At 49.5% G+C, this 24,879-nt stretch overlaps 1 protein-coding gene across 2 annotated transcripts in view; it reads left to right on the forward strand.

Annotated features, from left to right (window-relative positions):
- adamts6 (ADAM metallopeptidase with thrombospondin type 1 motif, 6) overlaps window positions 1-24,879 on the forward strand; it is a 388,783-nt gene that overhangs the window by 226,394 nt on the left and 137,510 nt on the right. For both annotated transcript variants that reach the window (XM_085971193.1, XM_085971201.1), the window contains one exon: window positions 11,854-11,961. In XM_085971193.1, coding sequence (XP_085827319.1) covers window positions 11,854-11,961 — 108 coding nt within the window. The remainder of the gene's footprint in view (window positions 1-11,853; window positions 11,962-24,879) is intronic.

A 24,879-nucleotide genomic window follows, 5' to 3' on the forward strand; every position in this document is an offset into this window, starting at 1 on the left:
TTCAGTCGCATCGCCCCAAGAGGTTGCTGCTGCGCTAAAACAGGCGATGCATGACTATCTTTAGGCGCTAAGCCGGCGGTGCTGAGCGATACCCCCGAGGCCGGGCGCAGCGCAGGTGCGGCGAGTTGTTGATTGACGGCAGACACTCTGGCGCCGGTCATCTCTTAAAGGGGGAGGGTGGATTTGTTTGCCTGCCACGCCCTGCACACTGCAGCCCTCAACCTAGGCCTGACCACTTCAGCTTCACCTGTACAACGCCCAGGACTATGGAGAAGGCCAGGGAGAGAGCGCAGCGCTTCAGCGACATAGACCTGAGGGTGCTGGTTGGCGAGTGGAGTGCAGGCGCCATGTTTTGTTCCCAGAAGGTGGCAAGAGGCCGCTGCCCAGCGCCTACCGGAAAGCCTGGAGGGAGGTGTCCAACAAGGTGTCTTCCAACAGCGTGGTTGCCAGGACTCCTGTGCAATGCCGGAAGAAGTTCAACGACCTCACTCGGGTTGTCAGGGTGAGTACCCTTTCCAGTGTCCTCCTCATCCTTGCATGTGCACCTCACATTATGGGCAAAGGGACCTGAAAGCCCTAATGGCCAGCCCTCATCCAGCAGCTATGGGACTGGCATGAAAATCAATTGCACATTCAGCACTTTACACACTGTCCAAGCTATTCGACCATGGGAGGCATTGCAGACAAGATCAGGGCTACACACTGTACAAGCTATTCGACCATGGGAGGCAGTGCAGACAAGATCAGGGCTACACATTGTACAAGCTATTCGACCATGGGAGGCAGTGCAGACAAGATCAGGGCTTCACACTGTACTTAGAGGCCGTCCTTTCTCTTGCAGGCCAAGGTGGCGCACAACCGGCGCAACCGAACTGAGACCGGGGGAGGCCGTCCTGACCTCAAAGAGCTCTCCGACCTCGACCAGCGTGTGGAGCGCATTATGGTAGGCCGGCTGATTGGCCCCGTCGCCAGTGGAGATGCCGACCCTGTTCTGGGCACCAATGGTAAGGGCATCACCTTTTGGACCCCTCTCGTTCCACTTGCGCATCAGATCAGCATCCTTTGCCACTGTCCGACCAATGCGGTGAATGGCACCACTCATGCCTCCCTCGCTGCCGCCCTGTCCTCACTCTAAAGCTACTCTTGTGCCTTCCTGCTTTCAGATGGTGAATCGCCAGGTGAGGAGGCGGGCCCTCAAGCTGCCACTGTCAGCCCTTCGGAAGACGAGGAGGAGGAAGAGGAAGCCGGCCCATCAGTGCCACCCTCAGCCGCGCCAGCCCATGGCGATGTAGGGGACACGTCTTCCCTGGAGGGGAGCCGGGGGGAAGGGTCGGAGGAGAGCGAAGATCCGGGGCCCAGCGGCCTGCGGCAACGCGGGAGGGGTGGGGAAGCTCGGCGGACTTCTCCCCAGAGGGTGAGTGCGGCCTCCAGTCCTGCGACGGTCAGCGCAGAGGAGGTGCGCCTCCTAGAGGAAATGGCCGTCCAGGCTGAGCGCAGGCACACTGAGCTCATGGCTGCAGTGGCAAGGATGCCTGACTCCATAGAGTGTCTGTCAAGGAGTGTGCAGCAATTCGGAGCAGCACAGGCCAGGAGTCTGCAACAATTCAGTGCAGCACAGGCCAGGAGTCTGGAACTATTCAGTGCAGCACAGGCCAAGAGTCTGCAGGACTTCGCGGCAGCACAGTCGGCTTCTAGCCAAGTGCTCAGTCGTGCCGTCCATTCACTGGCTGGTGTCATGCGGACACAGACCAGGGCCACATGGGCACAAACTGCTGCGACCCTCGCTGGATCAGCCAGGCATCGCCAGGGCACTCGCCGCGCAGCAGCAGCCCAGCAGTCTGTTCTTCAGCTGTTTGCTGCGCATGCTGCAGTGCTGGCCCGTGCGAGTGCCAATGTCTCAGGCGACCAGCGAGCACCTGCGATCTGCCAGGTTGCCACCATTCCTGCAGCCGACACTGCCACTCCGCCATTGCAGCTGCCACGAGCTGCTGGACAGACTGCTGCCGCCCAGCCAGAGTTGGAGCAGTCAGCAGCCGGACACTCCAAGGCCAGAGCTGGTGCAGGCCAACCCCCAAGGGCATCTGCCGTCTTGCCATCTGCCCCTCAGCAGCCTTCCCCCAGCCTTGCTGCAGCCACTGGGCTCCCATTGAGGAGGAGCAGCAGGGCGGGCAGGGGCCAGGCAAGGATGCGCAAGGCATCGCCCTCGCAGGGCAAAAAGTAGAGGTATGCACAAATGCCTGGTGCTTGTTGTAAGGCCGACACTGGTGCAGTTGTTTTTGTGTAAGGCCGAGACTGGTGTCTTTCTGTCTTTTTGTAAGGCCGAGACTGGTGTCTTTCTTTCTTTTTGTAAGGCCGAGACTGGTAGTTTTGTGTTTTTGGAGGGGGCTTCTCCACATGAGCATGTAATGTGGGAAGGGCAGAGGTTTTCAATAAATTATTGCTGTTAAATTGCAGTGTGCATGGCTTTTTGGTTAAGTCCTGGTTGCCCTGCTCGGCTGAGGGCTTGTGGAGCGGCTACATTCATCTGCTGACATTGGCACAAGCCAGTCCCTGAGAGGGGGCCTAGAACCGACGTTCAATAAGCCGGCGACGGGCGGCCCTTGCACTTTCTGCCTCCCTCCTGTGCTGGTCCTCCTCCTCCTCCTCCTCCTCCTCAGGTGGTCCTCCAATCTGTGGTGGCAGTGGCTGAGTCCTGCGGATAGCCAGGTTGTGCAGCATGCAGCAAATGACCACGAAATGGGAGACTCGCTCCGGCGAATACTGTAGGGCTCCACCGGAACGATCCAGACAGCGGAACCGTTGCTTCAGGACGCCAATTGTTTGTTCGATGATGTTCCTGGTCGCTTGATGGCTCTCGTTGTATCCCTCTTCAGCAGGGGTGCTGGGCGCACGGAGCGGGGTCATCAGCCAGGTACACAAAGGATAGCTTTTGTCCCCGATAAGCCATCCTCGTGGGTGAGGCTGGGCCTGGAACATGTCTGCCACAGAAGTCTGTCGCAGGATGAAGGCATCGTGGCTGCTGCCTGGAAAGCGGGCATTGACAGCTAGGATGAGCTGCCTGTGGTCACACACCAGCTGGACGTTCAGCGAATGGTAGCCCTTCCGGTTGCGGTAATCCTCGGCATTCTCCAGAGGTGCCCGCAAAGCCACATGCGTGCAGTCAATGGCGCCCTGCACCATGGGGAAGCCCGCGAATGCTGCAAAGCCCATTGCACGCTGTTGCTGCTTGGCAAGGGCCATGGAGAAGGAGATGAACTGACATCTCCTTTTGAAAAGGGCATTGGTCACCTGACGGATGCAGCAATGCACGGCGAACTGGGAGATGTTGGCAATGTCCCCAGTAGCGGATTGGAAGGAGCCGGTGGCATAGAAGTTGAGAGCCACCGTCACCTTCACTGCCACCGACAGAGACGTCCTGCTCCTCAGCTGTGGCTGCAGATCACCGCCAAGCAGCTGGCAGATCTCTGTGACCATGTCCCTTCTGAATCGCAGCCTCCGAACACACTGCTCCTCAGACATGTTGAGATAGAAGAACTGCTGGCGGTATACCCTGGGTGGGTAAGGCCTCCTTTGCCGACGCCTGTTGCCCCCTCTCCGTCTAGCCAGGGCTGCCACTCTCTCACGGCGTCTGTGAGCCCTTTGAATGTAATTGAGAAAGCCAGCGTTGACACCCATTGCAGCCCCCATAATATGCTGGCAAACAATGAGATGTCAATGAAGGCAAAGACTAGTGGAAAGCTGTGGCCTGAAGCCAGAAGTACCTGTCCGAGTGTTGGGCCAAAGCAGAAAGCTATCTACCTTGGTCTCTCTCCAAAGATCCATTTCTCAAGAGGGAGTGCTGCGAAATGGCAGCCTTTTATAGTGCAGGAGGAGTGCCCTTTAATTTGCGCTCCCCGCGCCCCGCATCGGCTGAGCACCGTTCCACTCTAACAGTCGCTAGGGGCGCCAGGCGCACAATGGGGCGTTGCCACTGAAGTTCCGGCTGGGGGCGCACAGAGGGCGTTGCACGAGGAAATGACATCATGATCTGCGCGCGCAGCTGAGCGCGCGCAAAGACTTTGCGCCGCCGCTAAATCTCTAGTGAAGTTGGGGCGAGGCGCAGTTCGCGCTGCGCCCGGGCGCTACCCGCCTAGCGCCCGACATCTACTCCTCCTAAGGCGCTAACGGCTGGCGCAACCAACTGAATTTCTCGGCCAGTGTGTCAATGCAAGTTTTTGTTACATAGATTAAATCACCGCATGTTTTCTGTACTGCATTTCTATCATAAATTACAGAGCAGAGATATATCTTCAATCACACAAAGTTTCTCACAGTATATTTACAAAAGAATATTCTCTATCTGAGCTGAACTTTTTGCTTTCATCATCTGTCAATGCAATATCAACATTTATTTTCACTCTACTATCACTTCTTTCTCCCTTTATTGGTTTCTCTGACTCATGCAGCATTCCCTGACCAAAAGGGGAGGCAATTTTATCCCAAGCATTACTAGGACACCTGAGACAGCAGCCATTTGTACTCTGAATTTCCCTCGCTCCCTGTGGAGATGGGTCTAACCTGCACTTGGTTGACAGCTAAGAGTGTGCAGCATGATTGGCCCTTCTGCTTTTCTCTCCCTGTTGAGAAGTATTTGAACTCTGCTTGGCACCTCACAATAATAGGGAAACCTTCTTGCTGCAATCTTACTATGTGAGGAGTCATGGCCAGTCATCAGCATTCGACCATCCTGTAGTGCAGCAAGTTGGATTTTAAATGTGTGACTCCCCATACTTGCCCTATGTTTTTGTACTTAAGAAATCTGCAGCTGCTCACTGGTAAGTTGATATAGGTGCAAGTGATTTTGCTGCACATTTATATTTTCTAAGTGGTGAGCTGGCAAAGTGTTCTAATGTACTGTGCTACTGAGTTATAGGCCTAGAAATTCGGTTGTTTGCGCCAGCGGTTAGCGCCTAAAGAGACCGAGAATTGGGGCGTAACCTAATGTTGGGGCGGGCGCAATGAAGATAGCGACAACTCCCATATTGACTATACATTTAACGCCTGCGCTAAGTGTTTGCGCACGCCCGCGAGCGCAAGCAGATCATGACGTCATTTCATTGTGCAACGCCTTTTCGGGGCGCCTGAGTGGATATTGGGTGGCGCCCGGAGCCTTTACGCCTAGCGCTATTAGTGACAGCTCAAAGGAGCGTTAGCAGGCCCTTCTCGGAGTCGGGGGGCGCTATTTAAAGGGGACAGCTCTAGTACAGAAGCTTCAGCCACTTGACCTGTTCATTGCGATCGTTGGTGGAGAGAGTTGGTGAGCTACTGTGGAGCAGAGTTTTGGGAATTTAGCATTAGAGTACTTGGGACTCTCAAACCTGTCCGGAGCAGTTGGAGCACTAGACCAAACAGCCTTTTGACCAACTGGCATCGGAATGGGAGATGCTTTGGAGGGCCACGGCCTCATGGCCGAACACTATGAAGGGGCAGAGAGACGGCGGGAGAGAGGGCCGGGATTGGCCAGAAGGAGGAGGGGCAATGGAGGTCGGCCAATCCGAGGGCATGCTGCGAGGGTCTTTAGGCAGCAGGTGTCATACCTTGACATGTCGGAGGAGCAGTGTGTGCGAAGGCTCCGATTCGGGATGGACGTTGTTACTGAGCTGTGCCACCTGCTTGCTGAGGATCTGCAGCCGCGTCTACGGTGCATGACCTCTCTGTCGGTGGCCGCTAAACTGACTGTTGGCCTCAATTTTTATGGCAACGGATCCTTTCAGTGAGCCATTGGGGACATCGCGAATATCTCTCAGGTTGCAGTCCACTGCTGCATCCGGCAAGTTACAGCTGCCCTTTATAGGCGAAGGCGTCAATTCATCACCTTCCCTCTGACCCTGGAGAAGCAGGCGGAGGAGGAGGAGGAGGAGGAGCATGCGGACGAGGAGGAGGAGGAGGAAGATGGAAGGGCTCCTGAAAGTGGAAGGGCCACCCGTCACAGGCTCATGAGGACTCGTACCGAGGCCCCTCTGGCGGAATGATGAGTGTCTTAACTGCTGCACACTTTGGATGTTTCAAAGCCTCTGAAGGCCAGCATCACTGTAATTAGTCACGTACACCATAGCACATTTAAAGTTCTCTTTATTGTCACAAAAGTCTTTCATTACAGCAAAACAACGTCATGTCAACAGAAGCCATAACTAACAAAATAACAGTTAACTCTTCGGCAAAGCCGCCAAACTAAACAAACTATTTCCAACAATTCCAACAGGTGAGGGTCTCCTTGATTTTGGCCAAAGAAACATCTCAGCACCTCCCTCTACTGCTGGCCCCTTGATGGAGAACGACTTCTCTTTCGCGCTCGGCCCCTTCCCTCCCTGCTGCTCCTACGTAATTGAACCCCAGTGGCGGGGTGAAGGCCTGCTGACTGTCTGGAAGCGCAGAAGCCCCTGAGGGACGGCCTGGCCGACCTCTGGGCTTGGAGGGTGCGGACGCAGGATGCTTGATCTGAGCATGGCTGGAAGCAGTGTGCACTGCAGGTGGTGGCAGCTGCACTGCAGACGTGCCAGCGCTGGCATGTGGAATGGTCACCTGCCGAGAGAGGACACCTGCACCATTGTCAGACGACATACTGGCTCTCTGAGGTGACCGGCTCGGCTCATCCGCCACAATCGCATGCTCCACTGATTCCTGGCCTTGTATGGGACTGGAAGGGCCCAGGGTGATCCTAGCTGATGCAGATAGGGTGGCTGCAGTGAGAGTTCGCGTTGCCTCAATCTGGGTGTGGACGAGGCCAGCAAGTGACTGCGTGGCAGCAGTGAGGACCTGTGAGCCAGGTGCCAGTGCTTCGGAGAAGCCCTTGACAGTTCTTTCCATTGCTTCGGACAAGGCCGGTGCTGACCGCTCCACTGCCTCGGACAAGCCCTGCACAGACCTTTCCAGGGATTGTCCGAAGCCCTGAACAGTCCTTTCCATAGCGGCCTCGAAGCCCTGGACAGTCCTCTCCATTGATGGCCCAAAGCCCGCGACAGACCTCTCCATTGTTGCCCCGAAGCCCTGGAGAGTCCTGTCCATTGTTGCCCCGAAGCCCTGGAGAGTCCTCTCCATTGCTGGCCCGAAGCCCTTGACAGACCTCTCCATTGTTGCCCCGAAGCCCTGGAGAGTCCTGTCCATTGTTGCCCCGAAGCCCTGGAGAGTCCTCTCCATTGTTGCCCTGAAGTCCAACACACTCTTTGCCAGTGTATCTATTGACTGAGGCATCCTCCCCACTGCAGCCATCAGCTCAGTGTGCCTGAGCCGGGCCTGGGTGCTCATTTCAGCCAGGCGACGCACCTCCTCTGCATTCTGTGCAGCAGTCATCACTACCTGCCTTGCCCTCCGGGGAGACGGTGGCCGAACTTGCCTACCCCCCTTGCGTTGCTGCATGCCGCTTGGTCCGGCAACTGCCTGATCCTCAGAGCCCCCTCCCCTCCCCTCCAGGGAACTACTATCCCCAGTCTGTACATGTGTATGCTCCTCTGAGATTGGAGCGGATGGGCCGGCTTCCCCCTGATCCTCAACTCCGGAGGCACTGGCACTGGCAGCTTCAGGGCGTGGAGCCCCAGTTGGTGATGCATCATCTGAAAGCAGGGAGGTGGAAGAGTGGCTTTAGCAAAAGGACAGGTTGGCGGAAAGGCATGGCACATTGCGGCACACTGAGGAAGCATGCTGGCGGGGGGACCAAGTGGAAGGAGACAGCTGCAAAAGGTGAGAGCCTTACCCTCGCTGTCGAGAATGGGGTCAGCAGCTGCAGTGGTAACAGGACCAGACAGACGTCCTCCAAGAATCTGGTGCACTCTCTCCTTGAGATCCGTGAGAGTGACCACTTGTGGAGGTCCGCCACCGGTTCGACGCTGCTCCTTTCGCATCGTCGCCAGCTTGGACTGCAGGGGAAAGAAGGGGAAGCTCTGTAACATGATGCCTTGAGAGATCATCTCATGCCCCCCATGGTGCAAGAGCCCTTACATGATGCCTTGAGAGATCATCTCATGCCCCCCATGGTGCAAGAGCCCTTACATGATGCCTTGAGAGATCATCTCATGCCCCCCATGGTGCAAGAGCCCTTACATGATGCCTTGAGAGATCATCTCATGCCCCCCATGGTGCAAGGGCCCTTACATGTGGCCTTGAGTGAAATGTCCATGTGTGTGCCCAGAAAGGGCCATGGGTGCTTGCTGACAGATGGCCATTGGGGCATCATGGCAACAGGGTCCTCGAAGTTAGGTGCAGATGGAGGGAATCAGAAGTTTGCATAACCAACACTCACCCTAACGACCCGAGTGAGGTCGTTGAATTTCTTCCTGTACTGAACAGGGGTCCTGGTCGCCATGCTGTTGGAGTTGACCCTCTGAGAAACCTCCCTCCAAGATCGCCAGTAAGCCTTTTGATTCGGCCTCTTGCCATTGTCAGGATACAGAACATCTTGACGGCGCTCAACTGCAGACACCAACTGGTCCAGAGCCTCAGTGCTGAAGCGCTCTGCTCTCTGTCTCACCTTCTCCATCCTCACCAAGTTTCCTGCGCCAGAGAAGGGTGAGCGCCGATTCTGAGGCCTACAGGGCATTCAGTGTAGCAGCTCAGGCTGACTGACCCACCCCTTTAAGAGCCGGCCGGCGCCTGGAAGTCTCGTGGTCTCCGGTAATTGAGATCACCTGCGCTGCGCCCGTCCGCGCCGATATTGGGTAGCGCCTGAACTTTTGCGCCTTAGGAGCCCCGTGCAACGTCTGAGTTAGCGCCTCAATCCCCTTTGGGGGCGATGCAACCCAATATCTCGCCAGGCAGCGATAAGTTTCGTCTGGCTATAAACTTTGCGCAGCGCCAGCTCTAACGCCTCAAGCGGGGCTATACCCAATTTCTAGGCCATAAGATTTTAGTTTGTTGTGTTTACCTGCACAGTGACTTCTCAGTCTTTGTTATGAGATGACGGAGAGGCACCAAGTTCAGTTTAAGCCCATCTCCACAGGGAGCATGGCAAAATCAGAAGACGAATCACTCTAGGCTGCTGTCACAGGTGTCCTAGTAGATGCTTGCAAAGAGATTGCCTCCCCTTTTGGTCAGGGAATGCTGCAAGATTCAGGGAAACCAATAAAGGGAGAAAGAAATGACAGTAAAATGAAACTAAATGATTATATTGCATTTGTTTATTTTTGCAGCAGTTAAAGTTTTGAGTCTGTAAGAAAGACCAGATTTCTTTAATCCTTGTGTTCAAGTCAATGAAACTTTACAGGCTTGGGCCACTGGAAATAACTGAAAGTTCAATGATGGCTGCCAGGACAACCGTAAATATTAATGTAAAGTTTCAGGTGTTGCAGACAGACAGTACGATGTTCTTCATAGTGCTGTCATTAAATTACTGTTGAAAAGATAGCTTGGAGCACTATCACATTTAACGCAGAATAAAATTTGTTGGTGTAAATGGAATCTTTTTTTTACAAAGCTTTTTCATATTTTGAGATAGAAACAGCGTGAGCAAAAAAGGACAAAAATGCATCCCTCTCCAACTCTCCATACTGAACTATACATATAAGGAAGCTACTTAAAATTCTGCACTTTCCTAGTAGATGCTTTCTGCAGGGCTCTAAGGAATGTGTGATTTATTCAGGCTCTAATTGTATGCCATTTCAGCCATGGTGAAAACACAGTCGTATTTTGCAAATAGGTTATTAAATCTTTTCATACTAATGGATATACATTAGCTTATTCACTTGCTACATTTTCTGTTATATTTTATATATATCTGGATCATAATTTCCACCTCCGTAACATCGCCCGACTCCACCACTGCCTCAGCTCATCCACTGCTGAAACCCTCAGCCACGCCTTTGTTACCTCTAGACTCGACCATTCCAACGCTCTCCTGGCCGGCCTCTCATCTTCCACCCTCCATAAACATGAGGTCATCCAAGAATCTGCTGCCTGTCACCTAATTCGCACCAAGTCCCGTTCCCCCATCACCCCTGTGCTCGATGTTAAAATTCTCATCCTTGTTTTCAAATCCCTCCATGGCCCCGCCCTCCCTATCTCTGCAACCTCCTCCAGCCCTACAATCTCCGAAATATCTGCACTCCTCTCATTCTGACCTCTTGAGCATCCTTGATTTTAATCGCTCCACCATTGGCGGCCGTGCCTTCGGTTGCCGAGGCCTTAAGATTTGGAATTCCTTCCCGAAACCTCTCCGCCTCTCTACCTCTCTTTCCTCCTTTAAGACGCTCCTTAAAACCTAACTCTTTGAACAAGCTTTTGGTCATCTGCCCTAATATCTCCTTGTGTGGCTCGGTCAAATTTTGTTTAATAGCGCTCCTGTGAAGCGCCTTGGGACATTTTACTACTTTAAAGGCGCTATGTAAATGCAAGCCATTGTTGTTGTAAGGCTTTCAGTGAATTGTATTGTTTTTGCTTCTGCAACAAATATGCTGTTGACATAATGCTAAATTCTAGAAAGGTACAATTTACGCTATTCTCTAAAAGTAATTCTCACTTTATGAATTTTTTGAAATTGTGAAATAAGGTTGGTTGCTACTATCATGAGCTGCTTTTATAACGTGTGGTCACCAAAGCCCGGGTCATGGAACAGCGATCTAAGTACACTGCTCTCCCACATTAACTAGTCTGTGTGTTGACTGGCTGCAATGTTAATCCCAGTAACCTTTGAACTCGTAGCTGGCAGTGACATGCTACCATATCTGCTTGCACAAAGTGCTGGCATCCTGACATCAGCAACAAGTGAAGTTGTGATGCCTGAAACATCCAGGGACCCCTTCTGTAGATAGCCCTTCTGATTGGATTTTGAATGCAGCCACCGAGTGTCTCAGAAGCGTATGCACCCAGTGAGATTCAGATCATTTAAAGCCAATGGCGGTGCAGTGAATCATGACATCAGTGTGCATACAGGCCTGGAGTTTCCTCCTTGGGTGCAACCTGGAAGGTGCGCCCAATGTTGCACCAATGTTGAGTTGCACTCAAGTATCCTCCCAATCTCATTAGAGTAGGCCCAAACTTATGATGGGCACAAATGGGCAGAAATCAGCATGAAGAATCGGGACCCAAGGAAATACTGAACCCACACCAGTATATTTCTTCTTTGAGTTTTAAAATTAAAAGTTTCAACTCACTTCTCCATCATTCATGCACATCAGGCACAGCATGTTTAAGAACCTGCAATCGTGGAAGCTTTTCAATTTTTAAAGTGACTTATACTTCACCATAAAAATGCATTCAAAGAAACAGATGGTGTAAGTCTCAGTGAGGACGCATTTTTAAAAAAATACTCAAAAAACTACAACTAAAAGACCATTAAACTAACTTTGTTTTTGCTGTGATTTAAAATCTGGACGCAATGGTGAGTCACCCCCCAAACAAGCGCAATTGTAGATTCTCATATTTGAGAGCTGGGAGTGTGGCCAGTTTTGTGGGCGGAGTTTTGTTCAGATAGAAGGTTTGATGGACGGACGCAAAAGATCGAGGAGACAATTTCTATGCATTGCAGTTATGCGTGTAACTCACTTGCGTCCAAAATTCTGCACTCTGTTAAGCCATGTAATTGGTTTGTGCCCAGATTACATGTGCATCCGTGCACTGATATCATGATATCTGCATCTTTAATTTCGGCACAGAGCTTTTGCTAAACACCTTACTGAGCTCTGAAGACCAATGGCAATCGGGATGATTTGTAAATACCAGGCCTTCCTGGCGGCTGAATTTAGCAAATCTGGCAAGTTTCCATTGGTGGTGTCACTGGCTGCACAAGACTCGCACACCTGTAGCTGGTGGCACCAGCACAGTATAAACGTGACCGTAGGTGTTAAAACTTTATTCTGATCAACTTGCCTCTGCATTCTTTCCTAGGAAGTGTGCAGAGAGCTCTGGTGCCTCAGCAAGAGCAATCGATGTGTGACCAACAGCATCCCTGCTGCTGAAGGTACCCTGTGCCAGACTGGAACTATTGAAAAAGGGGTAAGTAACATATTTGAACTCTGTTTGCTCAGAACTTTCACACAAAGGCTGCCAGAGTACATCAACTTTCATTGTCCTAACAAAAAACAGTTGACTGATTCGCACGGTTATTAATCTGTTTGCAAGACAGCTCTGTTAAGATTTATACCCAGAGTGACGTTGCTTAATCTTACTTGATCTCAGTTAAAGTACTGATGCTGCTAAATGTTTGAACTGCTCATAATAGGGCATTTCTGTTACAGTCCATAGGCTACACGTACTCATTCAGCTTTAAGATACAGAAACCAACTAATGCGGAGACATAAGATACCACTGATGCAATCTTATTAGCCCTTGTATTTCCAGGCAACTTTAAAACTGGTAGGATAAGGATTCTAGAGTGGCCTTGGGCAACTGTTTCAATTGGTCTTCATGCCCACAATTGAAGAGATATGCATGTAATGTGACAGTCTCCACATGCCAATTTTTACGCCACATCAGATTCAATCCTGAATGAAAGTAATAGAAATAGTTTTAAAGTTTTGACATGTCTTGAAGTGAGAAAAGAGCTAACACACAACAGGTCAACCCCATCGCATAACATTTAAGTCACGCAAACTGTCTGAATCAAAACTGAACTTTCCCTTATTTGGGGTTGGAGAGGTTTGGATTGTTCCCTTTCTCTTTCAGTAACAATGTAGAAAGGTGAAAATGAGCAGGAGACAAAAGCAATAACAGATCAGGCCAAGTTTTAGCTGAATCAAGCCAAGCCAGCAATTTCAGGCTGTATATTTATCCAGATTCTGTCACTATAGTTCCTGCTTGCTTTGTGAGTTATCAGGACCTCTCTGAAGTGTAGTGTTGTGTTTCAGTGGGTATTTGGTGTTATTGTAAGTTTAATAGCTGTTAGAATACTTGGACTCTGGCTGGCAACTGTCTTTTTGAAAATGATTGAAGTTACTGTACCATTACTGAAGATATCCTCATACAAAGTGTATAAATAAACTGGAGAACATGCTTTCCCTTCCACCCTTCTCTTCTGTTTTTAAACTTTGCACATTAGTCACATTTTCTGTTACATTCTAATGTTTTTGGAAGCAGCACATCAAATTTTATTTACCTTTTTCACAGAGGACTGGGAAGAGTTTACTGCTGGCAAACTTTGAGAAATGTCAGATAAGTGTTGGGATATATCAAACTGTCAGAAAACTTATCAAAGCCTGGAAAATTTATTGAAAAAGTACCAGAAATGTATTAACAATTTTCCAAACAAATTCAAGAGCAAATATGATTAAAGTGTAAATTTGAGTAAGCCAAATGGATTTTGTGTGCACTGGAACAAGGAACTGAGGATAGCAAGTTGACTGGAAGACTCGACCTGCAGTCTCATATTTCTAATGGAACTGCAGCATGCAGTGAAACTAAACAGCATGGTCTGGAAATTGCTTAGGCCTATTTGCAGGCCTGAAATGGTTGGTACACTAGGAGCGTGTGCCAAAATCTGGAGTCCAAGGCGCGTCTGAAATTGGGCCTGAGGCCTCATCAGCAAATATCCGGCAAGCTGTGGACCCCTGTGGGGCTCCAGAGGCAGTTCACCGCACGGTATACTGGCTTCCAATTTGGGTCAGCGGCCTCACCGGCAGCTGCCTTGACGTAATTCCCATGAGGGGGGAGGAGAATGGGAGGAGTGATGGGTCAGCAGCGGCCTGCAGTAGTGCTGTGGAGGGGGGAGGTCACATAAAAATAAAATCATACCTTTTAGTTGGCAGCTGCTGGTTAGGCCATGGCAATCACTGGAAAACCTGTGTGGAGCAAGCCTGGCTCCTGCTCCACTCAGTGCTGACCAATTTTGCAGAGGGGTGCCTTGTGCCTTGTAGATGGTGGAAAGGCTTTGGGGGGTCAGGTGGTGAGACACTCGCTGCGGAATACCTAGCCTCTGACCTGCTCTTGTTGCCACAGTATTTATGTGGCTGGTCCAGTTAAATTTCTGGTTAATGATGACCCCCAGGATGTTGATAGTGGGGGATTCGGCAATGGTAATGCCATTGAATGTCAACGGGAGGTGGTTAGATTCTCGCTTGTTGGAGATAGTCATTGTTTGGCACTTGTGTGGCGCGAATGTTACCTGCTACTTATCAGCCCAAGCCTGAACATCGTCCAGGTCTTGTTGCATGCGGGCATGGACTGCTTCATTATCTGAGGAGTTGTGAATGGCGCTGAACACTGTGCAGTCATCAACGAACATCCCCATTTCTGACCTTATGTTGGAGGGTAGGTCATTGATGAAGCAGCTGAAGATGGTTGGGCCTAGGACACTGCCCTGAGGAACTCCTGCAGTGATGTCCTGGGGCTGTGATGATTGACCTTCAACCACCATAACCATCTTCCTTTGAGCTAGGTATGACTCCAGCCAGTGGAGCGTTTTCCCCCTGATTCCCATTGACTTCAGTTTTACTAGGGCTCCTTAATGCCAGACTCGATCAAATGCTGCCTCCATGTCAAGGGTAGTCACTCTCACCTCACCTCTGGAATTCAGCTCTTTTGTCCATGTTTGGACCAAGGCTGTAATTAGGTCAGGAGCCGAGTGGTCTTGGCGGAACCCAAACTGGGCATCAGTGAGCAGGTTATTGGTGAGTAAGTGCAGCTTGATAGCAATGTCGATGACACCTTCCATCACTTTGCTGATGATTGAGAGTAGACTGATGGGGCGGTAATTGGCCGGGTTGGATTTGTCCTGCTTTTTGTGGACAGGACATAACTGGGCAGTTTTCCACATTGTCGGATAGATGCAAGTGTTGTAGCTGTACTGGAACAGCTTGGCTAGAGGCGCGGCTAGTTCTGGAGCACAAGTCTTCAGCACGATAGCTGGGATGTTGTCAGGGCCCATAGCCTTTGTTGACTGATCATTTCTGACCCCGTTTTACATCTGAAAAAGGGGTGAAACAGGATCCAATTACTAGACCATAGAGAGTGCAATTCCATCTGCTGATGATGTTAGTGAAAAAAGTCGGCATAAATACAGTATAATCAAAACTGCATGGACTCGATGGGCCGAATGGCCTCCTTCTGTGCTGTAAGGACTCCATTAGGGCGATTTTCCCATTGGAGGCGGGTTTCGTTTTGGGTGGGTTCCAAACTCGCCTCCACTAAGAGGTGGGAACAAATTGCGATTTTCCCATAATTGGCCAGTTACTTTCAGGGGTGTGGGTTGCCCTGGGCCAATTAGTGTTTTGGGACTGAAACTCGCCTCTGCTGACATCACTTTTCCAGCCTCATTTAAGGGCTGCTTGCTGCCTTGGCTCATTCCACTGGATTTTTGTTGATGCTGCAACACCTGCAACATTTTTTCAGAAACTACAATGGCCAATTCCAAGGCAAGGGCCTCCCCGAAGTTCTCGGATGAGGCGCTGGGTATGCTGGTTGAGGGGGCGGGAGCTAGCAGGGAGGTGCTCTTCCCCTCATCTGGGAGGAAGAGGCCTCCCAAAGAAACCAAGGCTGTCTGGGTGCAGCTGGCAAGGGAGATCACCTCCAGATTGTTGTGCACCAGAACCTGGATGCAGTGCCGTAAAAGGTTCAATGACCTTGTAAGATCAGGTAAAGTGAGTATACCTTCAGCTTGACCCTCCTTCTGCTCCCCTTCTCCTCTCATCACCAGCACTCTGCATTGTCAACCTCCTCCTCCACATCCCACTTTACCCTTACAACCCTTGCACCCTTCACCATCCCTCTCACTCTATGAGCCCAATCACTTCACTATTCGACTATGCTGCCCTCGCACTCCCTTTCAATGTTATGCAATGACAACAACTAACAACGCACAGGGAGGACCCTTGAACATGGAACCTCACTCCATCTTTGTCTCCTTCTAAGCATCTATGCTCTGGACTCTACACTCACTCCATCATTCTCACTCCAACTCCACTTGTCTCCCTCACTGCAGGATAAGAGAGCCCACAATAGAAGGGAAAGGGTGAAGACAGGAGGAGGTCCACCTTCCCTAGCCCAGGCTGAAGAGGTGGCCCTGGACATCGCCGGTGCAGAGGTGGAGGTGGAAGTGGGGGACGGACAGACGGGCGAGGCAGAGCAAGCTGGTGACAGAATAGTTTAGCCTCTCTCTCATTTACACTGCTTGAGTGACTGAAATAGCTGCTGGTGTACATGGTTAGAATGCCACTTGAGCATCTGCACTATTGCATCTGCATGCCACATTTCTGTCAAATGTCTAACCCATGCCTTTACTCCCCCACAGGGCCATCCACAGAGCCTCCCCCCCACCCACCCCCCACTGTCCAGGAGAAAGAGGCTGAGCAACAAGACTCCTCAGGGGAACTTGCAACCTCTGAGGATGCAGCGTCAGCAGAATTAAGCGCACCCAGCACCAGTGCAAATACGCACACCTCGGTGGCACCTTCGGGACATAGATTAGTGTTGTCACCGTTTGTATCACATCTCACAGGTGGTGGAGACAGGGACAACAGTGGAGAGTCGTCGGCGGAGGGCGCAGGAGTCTCCTAGCTCTGCTCCGCTGCATGTGGACCCTCTGCCTCTGGGTCCATCCAGAAATAGAGCAGTGCTGCAACTCCAGGAGCAGGTGCAGGAGTCTCTGACAGGTCTTGTCTCCAGGGTCACTGCGAGTGTGGAGAGGATGGAGGAGTCCAACTCTAACCTGAGCAGTGCCGTTGGGGAGGCAATGGCGCATATACGCAGCACCATGGAAAGGATGGCAACCTCCGTGAAAAGGCTGGCTACGGCCATAGAAACATAGAAACATAGAAGATAGGAGCAGGAGTAGGCCATTCGGCCCTTCGAGCCTGCTCCGCCATTCAATGAGATCATGGCTGATCATCCAAATTCAGTACCCTGTCCCTGCCTTCTCCCCATATCCCTTGATCCCTTTAGCCTTAAGAAATATATCCAACTCTTTCTTGAATATACTTAATGAACTGGCCTCCACCGCCCTCTGTGGCAGAGAATTCCACAGGTTCACCACTCTCTGGGTGAAGAAATTCCTCCTCATTTCAGTCCTAAATGGCTTACCCCTTATCCTTAGACTATGACCCCTGGTTCTGGACTCCCCGGCCATCAGAAACATCCTTCCTGCATCTAGTCTGTCCAGGCCTGACAGAATTATATAGGTTTCGATGAGATCCCCTCTCAATCTTCTAAACTCCAGCGAGTACAAGCCCAATCGACACAATCTCTCCTCATACGTCATTCCTGCCATCCCAGGTATCAGCCTGGTGAATCTTCGCTGCAATCCTTCCATGGCAAGAACATCCTTCCTCAGGTAAGGCGACCAAAACTGCACACAATACTCAAGGTGCGGTCTCACCAAGGCCCTGTATATCTGTAGCAAGACATCCTTGTTCCTGTACTCGAACCCTCTTGCTACGAAGGCCAACATACCATTTGCCTTCTTAACCGTCTGCTGCACCTGCATGCTTACCTTCAGCGACTGGTGCACAAGAACACCCAGGTCTCTTTGCACTTCCCCTTCTCCCAATCTATTGCCATTCAAATAATAATCTGCCTTCCTGTTTTTGCCACCAAAGTGGATAACCTCACATTTATCCACATTATAGTGCATTTGCCATGTTTCTGCCCAATCACCCAACCTGTCCAAATCATACTGGAGTGTCACGACATCCTCCTCACAGCACACACGCCCACCCAGCTTTGTGTCGTCTGCAAATTTGGAGATATTACATCCAATTCCCTCGTCCAGATCATTAATATATATTGTAACAGCTGGGGTCCTAGGACCGATCCTTACGGTACCCCACTAGTCACTGCCTGCCACTCGGAAAACGACCCGTTTATTCCAACTCTTTGCTTTCTGTCCGCCAACCAGTTCTCTATCCAGGTCAATACCTTGCCCCCAATCCCATGTGCCTTAATTTTGCACGCTAATCTCTTATGTGGGACCTTATCGAAAGCCTTCTGAAAGTCCAAATAAACCACATCCACTGGTTCTCCCTTATCTATTTTACCAGTTACATCCTCAAAAAATTCCAGTAGATTAGTCAAGCACGATTTACCTTTTGTAAATCCATGTTGACTTTGTCCGATCCTGTCACTGCTTTTCAAGTGCTCTGCTATTACATCTTTTCTAATGGACTCTAGCATTTTCCCCACTACTGATGTCAGGCTTACCGGTCTATAATTCCCCGCTTTTTCTCTACCACCTTTTTTGAATAGTGGGGTAACATTAGCTACCCTCCAATCCATGGGTACTGTTCCAGAGTCTATCGAGTTCTGGAAGATGACCAGCAATGCATCTACTATTTCTCGGGCCACTTCCTTAAGTACCCTGGGATGTAGATTATCAGGCCCTGGGGATTTATCGGCCTTCAGTCCCATCAATTTTCCTAACACCATTTCTCTACAAATACTGATTCTTTCAGTTTCACCCTTTCATCAGACCCTATGCTCCCCGGCATCTCTGGGAGGTTATTTATGTCCTCCTTTGTGAAGACAGAACCAAAATATGTATTTAATTGGTCTGCCATTTCTTTGTTCCCCTTTATAAATTCCCCTGATTCTGACTGCAAGGGACCTACTGGAGGCAATAAGTCGCCAAAGTGAGGGAAACATGGTGAGTGTTCAGAATAGACTGACATCTCTGGAGGAGTGATGGGCAGCTATTGAACAGAGAAACCAGAGCTTCATGGAAGTCCTTTTGAGTAGGACTGCCAGTGCAGATACAGGTCCCCATGGCCCCCCTGATGTGCAGCAAGGTGCTCTCAAACCAATTACAAGCGCTGAGGTGGACCTGACCCATGAGAGGGAAGTTGGTGGCAGACAACAAGGAAGTGGGGGCTCCTCTCCAAGCGCTCACACTTCCATACCACTGCGTAGCCCTCGGTCAGAGTCCCACCAGAGTCGCCACCCAACTGAGATGGGCATCTCAACCCCTGCACAGCCGCAGGAGGAGCAGACGTTTGGCGAGCCCTCACAGGCTCATAAACCCAAAGGACGCCCGCCAAAGGTGTCGAAGCAGGAGCAGCAAGAAAGTGAGCAAGGGGCCTCCACTTCTGCTGAAGCCACAGGGGGAGCACCACATAGGAGCATGCGTAAGAGAAAAATAAAGCACCATTAGTCACAGCGGTAGCCACTTGGGTGAATGTTTATGTGTATTGATGAAATGTCATCCCTGTTGGAAAGTAAAAAAATGATTTTTGATGGCAAACTGTTGGCTTGATGCCATCTGTTTTTTCACCTTAGGCAGCTCCAATTGCGGACTCCGCGACACTTGCATGGTCAGGTTGGTGGCCAGAGTGAAATGAGGCCAGAGAGTCATGTCCATTGTCTACCATGTCTTAAGATGGAGCCAAGGACATGTGCCAACATGGGCAACCTATGCAAACCTGGCCAGGATAAGTGCATTTCTTGCATCACGGGCAGCCATGTGCTCGCGTGCTGCCGCTGCAGCTGGTCGATAGGCCGGCGCTTGGTCCTCCTCCTCCTCCTCACATTCCTCTTCATCCTCATCCTCATCTGAGGAGGCTATGAACTGAGCCACTTGCTCATCAGGAAGCTGGAAGCCACAACGCTGTGCCATGTTGTGCAGTGCACAGCAGACCACGACCATTCTGGAGACCCTGGCTGCTGAATACCGCAAGGCTCCACCTGATCTGTCAAGGTTTCGGAATTGCATCTTCAACAAGCCAATGGTTTGCTCGTTGATGGACCTGGTCGAAGTGTGGCTGGCGTTGTTGCACTCTTCAGCCTCGTTAGCTGGCCTCCTTATCGGCATCCTTAGCCACTTCTTCAGGGGGTAGCCCTTGTCACCAAGGAGCCATCCATTAAGTTGGTTTGACGGATTGAAGAGCGGAGGAACACTAGAGTTCCACAGGATGAAAGAGTCATGGCAACTACCACAGAACTTGGCGCAAACATGCAAAATCTCCTTCTTGTGGTTACACACCAGCTGTATGTTAAGGGAGTGGAAGCCCTTGTGGTTGACAAAGATAGCTGGGTTGTGATGGGGTGCCCTAAGGGCCACATGTGTGCAGTCTATGATGCCCTGTACCATTGGCAAGCCTGCCATATTTGCAAAGCTAACTGAACGCGTGGTTACACTTGCTTGATCCCTTGAGAAGTGGATGTAATTGTGCGCCTTTGCGAAAAGGGCATCGGTAACCTGCGTGATGCAATGTGGGTGGCCGACTGGGAGATGCCGCTGATGTCTGTTGATGATCCCTGGAAGGAGCCTGAGGCAAAGAAGTTGAGTGCGGTGGTGACTTTGACAGCCACTGGTAAGGAGTGTCCACCCGCTCCTCTGGGCTCCAGGTGTTGGTGCAGCAGTGCACAGATGTCTCGGACAACCTCTCGTGAAAGTCTCAGCCTCCTTTGGCACTGCTGCTCAGTCATGTTGAGGTAGCTCATCCTTTGTAAACCCTGTGTTGGGGGTGTCTCCTGCGGCGACGTGCTTCCATGTGCTGGCGTCTTCTGCCCTGTGCAGCATCAGGTGGCTGAGCAGGAGGTTGGGGCTTCTACTGCTGTTGTTGCTGAGCTGCCTGGTTCTGCTGCTGCCGTGGCTGCTCCTCATCCGAATCTGAGCTCCATGGTGAAAGGAAATAAATGGTTCCCATGCTGCTGGCAGATACCTCCGTTGGGGAAGCGCTCAGTCCAAGCAGGGAGATGGTCTTCCAAGGAGGTCCCACAGTTGAGAGATAGAAGATGCAGCACCTCCGACTTTGGTAGGCCTGCTAAAAGTGCTGAAAGACCTTTTGAACCAAAGTTCTGCTGCCTGCAACTAATCCCTGATGAAAGCTCCATTTTAATGGTGGAGCTGCAACTGTGAGGGGGGCCATCCACTTGTCAATCCGCCAGGTTTAGCTGGCGTGGTTTAGGAAGGTCGTGAAAATGTGGAAAAATAACGAGGGCCTGTCAAAATAGGATTATAGAGGCCCTTAACTACTATTTAAGGGTCTTAACTAACTCTCTGGACTGCTGGAGCCGGGACCGAATCGCACCCATCAAAAATGCCTCCGGCAGAATTGCGCAAAGGCGGGTTCCGAACCCACACTCAGTTTTTGCCATTTTGCCTACTGTTCCGCCTCCAAACCTGCCTCCTCGGGGCTTGAAAAATCGCCCCCTATGTTTCTTAGTCAAATTTTGACCGGATGAATTTCACCCCCAATATAACCACAGTTTAAATCTTATGAATCAATTATAAGAGCCTTGTATCTGTTGTGTGTACTTTCACTGTCAAGAAAATGAACCCAAAACAGCTCAAGAATGTCTCAATAAACTCTACATATTATACTATAAAGAACAATAAAGTAGGGGTGTGTTACAAGTTTGAAAAAATGTTAGGGTTGAGAATTGAATTTTTTTCTTACTGCAACTCTGAAACATAACATATTCCCGGGTGTAATCTGATTGTGAGAAGGAAATGACATAGTATATAGTATATACAGCACAGAAACAGGCCATTTGGCCCAACTCATTCATGCTGGTGTTTATACGCCACAGGAGTCTCCTCCCATTCCATCTGACTCATCTTCAGCTTATCTTTCTATTCCCTTTTCTCTCATGTACTCATCTAATTTCCTTTTGAAATCATCCAAATTACACAGAAACATAGAAGATAGGAGCAGGAGTAGGCCATTCGGCCCTTCGAGCCTGCTACACCATTCAGTGAGATCATGGCTGATCATCCAAATTCAGTACCCTGTCCCTGCCTTCTCCCCATATCCCTTGATCCCTTTAGCCTTAAGAAATATATCCAACTCTTTCTTAAATATATTTAATGAACTGGCCTCCACCGCCCTCTGTGGCAGTGAATTCCACAGGTTCACCACTCTCTGGGTGAAGAAATTCCTCCTCATTTCAGTCCTAAATGGCTTACCCCTTATCCTTAGACTATGACCCCTGGTTCTGGACTCCCCGGCCATCAGAAACATCCTTCCTGCATCTAGTCTGTCCAGGCCTGACAGAATTTTATAGGTTTCGATGAGATCCCCTCTCAATCTTCTAAACTCCAGTGAGTATAAGCCCAATCGACACAATCTCTCCTCATACGTCATTCCTGCCACCCCAGGTATCAACCTGGTGAATCTTTGCTGCACTCCTTCCGTGGCAAGAACGTCCTTCCTCAGGTAAGGTGACCAAAACTGAACACAATACTCAAGGTGCGGTCTCACCAAGGCCCTATACATCTGTAGCAAGACATCCTTGTTCCTGTACTCGAACCCTCTTGCTACGAAGGCCAACATACCATTTGCCTTCTTAACCGCCTGCTGCACCTGCATTCTTACCCTCAGCGACTGGTGCACAAGAACACCCAGGTCTCTTTGCACTTCCCCTTCTCCCAATCTATTGCCATTCAAATAATAATCTGCCTTCCTGTTTTTGCCACCAAAGTGGATAACCTCACATTTATCCACATTATAGTGCATTTGCCATGTTTCTGCCCAATCACCCAACCTGTCCAAATCGTACTGGAGTGTCACGACATCCTTTTCACAGCATACCCTCCCACCCAACTTTGTGTCGTCTGCAAATTTGGAGATATTACATCCAATTCCCTCGTCCAGATTATTAATATATATTGTGAACAGCTGGGGTCCTAGGACCGATCCTTGCGGTACCCCACTAGTCACTGCCTGCCACTCGGAAAACGACCCGTTTATTCCAACTCTTTGCTTTCTGTCCGCCAACCAGTTCTCTATCCAGGTCAATACCTTGCCCCCAATCCCATGTGCCTTAATTTTGCACGCTAATCTCTTATGTGGGACCTTATCGAAAGCCTTCTGAAAGTCCAAATACACCACATCCACTGGTTCTCCCTTATCTATTTTATCAGTTACATCCTCAAAAAATTCCAGTAGATTAGTCAAGCACGATTTACCTTTTGTATATCCATGTTGACTTTGTCCGATCCTGTCACTGCTTTCCAAGTGCTCTGCTATTACATCTTTTCTAATGGACTCTAGCATTTTCCCCACTACTGATGTCAGGCTTACATCAGTCTATAATTCCCTGCTTTTTCTCTACCACCATTTTTGAATAATGGGGTAACATTAGCTACCCTCCATGGGTACTGTTCCAGAGTCTATCAAGTTCTGGAAGATGACCAGCAATGCATTTGCCTGAACAACCCCCTGTGGTTGCAAGCTCCACATTCTAACCACTCTCCTTATTTTCCTATTGAATTTATTAGTGGCTACCTTGTATTTATGGTTTTGGATTGAGCAAGTGGTGACCATTTTTCCCTGTAAGATGCGTGGGTCCGTGGCCGCGCACCGATCTGTAAGGCCCAGCGCACTTAAATTCAAAGGCCGCGCACAGTGAGCTGGAGAGCTGGAGCAGGGGGAGGGGTCCAATACACATTGGCCCAGGAAGACTCACAGAGAGCATTTGCTAAAATAAAGGCCTTGGAACCCGATAAGCATTGTCTCGGGATTCTGTCAGTACTTTTTTCTGTGGAGATGTGCGTGTATTCCGTTCCCGGGGTCTGAGCGACGGCCGCACTTTGAAACAACACAGATGGAGGTGCAGCGCGTATATAATGGTCGCAGGAAGGAGGCTAAAGCAAACAATTTTTAGGCCTGCAGTGAAACAAAAATATGAGAATTTTTTTTTTTTAATTTGGAAAATTTTTTAAAGCTGGAAAAAAATACGGGAAAGTGATGTTGAATGTCCTGTTCTAGTTAAATTTTGCCGGGTGTTGCCCCCATTTTGAAATAGTTTATCAGGGTTATTTAAATCACGTTGTGAGAGAGAGAAAAAGGTTTGTGCCCCGTTTGTAGCACAGAGTCTGTGAGAGACGGAGGGAACGGCAGCAGAAAAAGAGGAAACAACTTCTCCAAAACTGATCCCAAATCATCGCCAAGGCTGGGGATAGATAACCCATCGCCTTCTTAGGATAGGGAAGTTTAACCACTTTATTCACTTTCTTATTTGAGCGCTGTTTGGAATTAAGAGTTCTTTTATATCCAAGTCATTTCTGACAAGTAATTAAAAAAAGTTTGTACATGATGAGCTAAAAGCTTTTAATTAATTCTACCATAAAGAAACTTGCAGAATGGCCATGCAAATGACAAATGAATGGCCTGTTTCTATGCTGTAAATTCTATGTCATATTTTTATTATCTTATATTTGGAATATATTTATTTTTAGGTTAACTTGAAAAAAAAATTATCACATATTTAATGTCCGTATATTTATTTAATGTAAATGTTTATTTTTAAGTAAACAAACGTTAGCGTCCAAAGGTTTTTTTTTAAACGTCGCTTCGGTTTTAAAGCCTTAGAAATGTGTAACGTTTTTGAAACTGAAGTCAAGAGTAAGACAGCTACGTGTTGCAGCTTTGCGAAATGTTTGATAAATGGATCACCCCTCAATGTTTCAGAACTTCCCCAATCTCTAGACAGTGAGTGTCTTGGTGAACCTCTTCAGGCAATTTTTTTTTAATGTTTCACGTTTCAATTCATACGGTGTAATACAGACAAAGGTGAGCAGTGGATGTGTAACCTAAGAAGACGGTCCTGAACTGGAAATGTTGATGTGAATGAGTGTCTGATTAAAGCTGAACAATACCAAGGCAGGAGGGGGAGGAACCACTTTTTAATCTTAAATTAGGCCACAGTTCTATGAACACTTTTGCTTCCATGGAAAGTTCAATGAGAAAGTGGTGGTATAACCTAAGAGATAATTGAGGGTAATAAATACATGCGATGTGAGTCTTGTACGGGTTTCTGTTTGCATTGAGTGCATGTTAACTCCAGCTTTAGTTTCTCACCACCTCCCAACAAGTGTTGGAAACAAAGTTATTGCTAATGTCTGGTGTAATAATAAGAAAACTTAACAGAACAAGTCATTTGGTTCATCAAGTGTTTTCCTTCCACCAACAATATCCAGTCTAATTGTTTTTGGAATGAGACGTTAAATCTGCTTCTATGGTTCCGATGGATTAATAAGGGATGAGC

The sequence above is a fragment of the Somniosus microcephalus genome, chromosome 2 (assembly GCF_052327205.1).
Source record: "Somniosus microcephalus isolate GS21.2 chromosome 2, FLI_Smic_1.0, whole genome shotgun sequence".
Lineage (NCBI taxonomy): Eukaryota > Metazoa > Chordata > Chondrichthyes > Squaliformes > Somniosidae > Somniosus > Somniosus microcephalus.